The 5,211-nt window shown below is 35.9% G+C and overlaps 1 protein-coding gene across 1 annotated transcript; it reads left to right on the top strand.

Annotated features, from left to right (window-relative positions):
• The first annotated feature begins 751 nt into the window (after nt 1–751).
• cishb (cytokine inducible SH2 containing protein b) lies at nt 752–4,919 on the top strand. Its single transcript, XM_039673465.2, has 3 exons — nt 752–1,148; nt 2,633–2,798; nt 3,192–4,919. Exons 1-3 carry the CDS (start codon nt 1,071–1,073, stop codon nt 3,665–3,667), a joined length of 720 nt encoding a protein of 239 aa, XP_039529399.2. The 5' UTR covers nt 752–1,070; the 3' UTR covers nt 3,668–4,919.
• The last annotated feature ends 292 nt before the right edge of the window (nt 4,920–5,211 follow it).

Below are 5,211 nucleotides of genomic sequence, written 5' to 3'. Positions count from 1 at the left end.
TCTCAGTTTTTGTTTTACGTTGGAACAGCATTTTGTTTAGTTAACACTTTAGCAGGCCTCTCAGCCATTTGGTAAAGCACATTTTGACTGTTGGATTATTTATTTATTTAACTAAACCTTCTGTAGCCTACCTTTCAGGTAAACAAAATAACTGCAGTTTAAAACAATACACCAATTTCACCTGATATAATGGAATAAATAAAACAATAAATCCTAGTAGCCCTAGATATAGATACTTATTAGTTTAAATATTTAGTAGAAGCACATTATACATTTTTTGGAACATTTGAATTTATTATTTATTTTTATTAATATCATTTAATTTATTATTTATTATAAACATTTCCCTTTGTTTTTGTTTTCTGGGTATGTCGGGTTGTTTAAAGGGTTAATGCTTGCGCCGAATATCCAGTTACCAGGATGTTAGATGTTATTAGCGAAACACATTTTCAGGAATTAGAATTACCTTGCAGTCACCTCACATCACAACCCCAGAGATCTATAGCTCACAGATCTCTCAGTCCATGCTGCTGGCACAGAGGTCAGTTTCAGCATTCCTGGAAAGTCTGTAGGCTACTGGGAAAGTCATCCGCAGCTGAAACCGGCCTGGGCGCTTCGTCAACGGCACGCTGCAGCCAATAGAAACGCAGCGCACGATGAGGCCGCGAGCGCTGAGATGCAGCAGCGCGCAGTTCTTGGAATGAGATTCCTAGAACGCGCGTGAACAGCATAGACAGTAAAAGAAAGGTGAACACCCCTAAAACCACCAAAGGCGTTTCATACTGCTCTTATTTCAGGAAAATAATAATCCACCAAGCCAAACGACCTTTCACTCTCATTTAGATGAACTGCTATAAAGCTGTTTTGTTATTTTTCGTCAATTCCGCCCTCAATTCGATTTCCTGGAAAATAGTTGGCAGAGAAGGCTCGTTCGATTTAGACAACAATATTGTTTTTATAAAATGTTTTAACGAAATTCACTCTGGTTTCGGCGCTCTGTCGGCGCATTGGCCTGGAACACATTGGCCTGTCAGCAGCTTTGGTACAGGACCACACTTAGATTCGCGTAAATGTTACAGCCTGCAATCTTCAAACCGTCATCTTCCAGTCTGTTCGTGACCGAAGCTGACAATTTTATGCAGAAAAAGGTAAGAAGTCTGTCAATTTGTCTTTTTGAAAATCTTTTTAGTGTCATATTCTGTGAAGTGGCCAAACCTGTTTGATGGGTTCATTAGTTTTTTGATGAACTGAGGAATTGTTTGTTCTTCATCATACCTAATTTGTTTCGATCTTGTTGAACAAATTTCGAAATTAAACAATTTCTCTCATCTAATTGCTTTTTAAAATATTTTAAACAAATTAAATGTTATTTTTAAATACATGCTGTATACATAATTGTGCATTATGGACATTTTTGTCCTTTTCATTTTTTTTATCACTTTGCCTTGTTAATGCATACAATTTGACACAGCTGGGTATTTTTATTGGAATTTTGCCATTTTCTTTAAAAAAAAAAAAAAATCTTTTTGCGCTAGCTACACAAAATACTCCCTCTCAGCGACTTTTGCGCCCATTGAAACCACAATTTTTAATCCCAGAGCCATTTATCTAAATTATGCAATTTTTGTAAAAAGGCTTTTTATTCTGTTGGCAAGGCTTCAAAATGTAATTTTTTTTTTTACAATTTTTTTTTTTACCAGATTTGGCCTATAAAAAATATCGCTTTATTCCTGTTTTCTGCTTCGGCATATTATAGAGCTAATTGCATAAATTGTGCAATATTTGTGTGGGTGTGTTGGTGTGGATGTCAGAGTGTGGTTTGTATGTGTGTAACAATTTTTTTTTTTCTGAATATGTGTTTGTGTGCTTGTAATATTTGAGAAAGAAAAACTCAATTGCAAATCTAAAATCCAATCAGTGGAGTTTTGCTGGCACCCAATGCGTAAAATCTGTTACTATGGCCAAACAAACTCTTACCAAATGCTCATTTTTTGAGATATCATCCTCAAATTTGGAACACAACCTATTTAGATTTATGGGTTTGATTTTCTTGCTGTTTTAGAGTTCAACCTGATTTATAAAATATATATTTTATATAAAATAATTTTCATAAACACTTTTCATAAACGTACCTATATTTTTCTTCTTTAAAATTGTACTATACTATATGTCTGTGCTCCTAAGCTTCACATTTTTATGACAGTTTTTTGACACAGACCATTTTGTCCTCTATGTACCTGTGTAACTTTTTAATTGATGCACAAGGGTTAAATTTAGAAGAAAAAAAAATTAAATAGTTTTTTAAATATATTTTTCAAAAATGTTTTAAACTGCTCTTTTCTAACACCAGCATTCTAGAATTTTGATTTTATTTATAATATTTTATAGACTTAATAACATATCAGTGATTAAATTTTATTATTAACATAAAATATTAATCTGTCATTTTATGGAACAGCATTTTGTTTAGTTAACACTTTAGCATTAAATTAAACAAATTTAAACACATGCATTTTAAAGGTATAAATGTAGGCCTATGTGACCTATGCAAGCACATTTAGCTTTTATTTTATTTCTAGAAATAGAAATCTGTTGGTTACATGTCAAGATGTGTTTTTTCTTCCATATGAAGAAACCTTCAGGAATGGTTGCAAGGGGTACAAGAGCAAGAGCTCAACATGAGAGGGATGAATCAGAAGTTAAACAAATCCAACAGTCCCAAACAGCTCTCTACCCATGGGCCCCGGCTGAGGACCTGCGTTTCATCACTACCACCTTTCAGCATCTACACACTTCAGGTACGGCTATAGTCTTAAAAAAGAGACCAGCAGACACTAACTAATATTTTACAAAATATAAAATATATCAAAGACAAGGCAAATATAAATAAAGAGAACAATTAATCAATTTGATTTATATTTGATAGATAGATAGATAGATAGATAGATAGATAGATAGATAGATAGATAGATAGATAGATAGATAGATAGATAGATAGATAGATAGATAGATAGATAGATAGATAGATAGATAGATAGATAGATAGATAGATCCAGCAACAGTTTATCTCGGTTCTGATAAAATATTAATAAATAAATCAAAAAATTTAACACCTCTCCTTAGGGGCTCCATTCATCTTACTGACCCCAAACAGTAGTGTGTGTCATATAAATAAATTCTTTCTGTTTTAGGATGGTACTGGGGTGGTCTGACAGCCAGTGAGGCAAGGGATGCCCTCATTGGAGCTCCAGAAGGTACCTTCCTTGTGCGTGACAGCAGCCATCCACTCTACCTCTTTACCCTCTCCGTGAAGACCCAGAGAGGCCCCACTAATGTCCGTGTAGAATACGACAGTGGCCGATTCCGTCTCGATTCCAGTTTTCCTGCACGATCTTGCCTGTTGTCCTTTTCTGCTCTTCCTAGTCTTGTGCAGCACTATGCATCCACGACTCAAGAGAAGGATAGGATAGCAGAAGAACATTACATGGTGTCAAAGGACAAAGGCATTCTGCTGAAGCTCAGGAAGCCTCTTCACAGGCCTCGGGATTTTCCAACATTACAGCACCTCACACGCCTCACTATAAACAGACACACTGATTGCCAGACACAGCTGCCGCTGCCACGGCCGTTGTTGCTTTACTTGCAAGAATATCCCTTTCAAGTGTGAGGACACTTGGGGAGGACACCGGTGCATTCGGTGCATAGGGGGTTCGTTTTTGCCATGCTTCCTGCTTCATTTTGTTATTGTCGAGATGCGCATTTGTGCAATTAACAAGGACTACTTTGTGTACATTTTTATTTTTAAATATCTGTAAATATATCTATTTTTAGTAAACCAAAATGTTTCTATATCTTTCTGTGCTTCCATGTTTTCATGGAGCTCCAACTCTACATACATAACACCACAATTACTATTCTGAGTAATACTGTGTCCCTAAAAGTGTCATTTTCTTCAGAAAGCATTTGTGTATATATTTATTTAGAAACAAGCTGATGAAGGAACTATATTTCAGTTGCATATTTGTCAGAAACCATAGATGTCCTGGCAATTCTTGACATTATGTCAGTCCGTAGACCTTTATTTGACACAGAATACATTTAATCAGACTGAACATCATTCCAGGAAAACATAAGGGCTTTTTTCCACACACCAAACACAAAAATACAATTTAGGATATAACATAACAAAAAGAAATGAATAAATAAATAAAATAAAAAAAATAAAATCTTTAAATTTGTGCAGGACAATAATGATAATGATAATTTTTCTGGGACCTCAAAGTGCTTTACATATGGAAGGGGAGGAATCTCCTCAAGCACCACCAATGTGCAGCATCCACCACCTGGATGATGCGACGGCAGCCGTATTGTGCCAGAACGCCCACCACACACTAGCTTAATGGTGGAGAGGAGACAGAGTAACACCCCTACTCTTTTTCGAAAGACACCCTGGGATATTTAATGACCACGGAGAGTCAAGACCTCGGTTTAACGTCTCATCCAGCTCTTTGACAGTATTGGGTCACTACACTGGGGTGTTAGGACACACACAGACCACAGCGTGAGCGCCCTCTACTGGCCTCACTAACATCTCTTCCAGCAGCAAACCTGTTTTCTCAGGAGCTCTCCCATCCAGGTACTAACCAGGCTCAGCCCGGCTTAGCTTCAATGGGCAACCAGTCTTGGGCTACAGGGTGATATGGCTGCTGGCTTCAATGAACTTCAATTTAAAATTTTCAAACATCCCTCATTTTTCGTAAATTTACAAGCATGTTATATTTTGATCCACATGATGACATTTGATAGGCATATCATCTTATAATGTAACTTTCTTCCTTTCAATAGTCTTGCCAACTTCAACAGAGGAAAATTATGGACAATCTTGGGTTCTTTAGCCTATAATAAAACAAGAAACAGAATTTATTTGCACCACATGTTATGTTGTGTGTTTGTCTGCAGCTATGCATTTGTTTAAAAAAAATCTCTACTTGACTAAAGTAAATGCTAAAATAAGAAGACATAAGGAAAACAGTAGGAAAAACACATGTTAATGTCAAGCACTACAGAGTTTAGGCCAATTATGACTAGAGAATTACAGTTGTCCTCGTACTCCAGAACAGGATCACAGTCATTTTTTTTTTCAATTATATATTTTTAATGATGAAAATGTAAATACAATAAAAATGTAAATACAAGCACCTCACTTTTTTA

Source organism: Pimephales promelas, chromosome 21 (assembly GCF_988280905.1).
Source record: "Pimephales promelas chromosome 21, fPimPro1.hap1.1, whole genome shotgun sequence".
Lineage (NCBI taxonomy): Eukaryota > Metazoa > Chordata > Actinopteri > Cypriniformes > Leuciscidae > Pimephales > Pimephales promelas.
The sequence above is the reverse complement of the archived record's forward strand: the minus strand, read 5'-3'. Positions and strand labels throughout refer to the sequence as shown.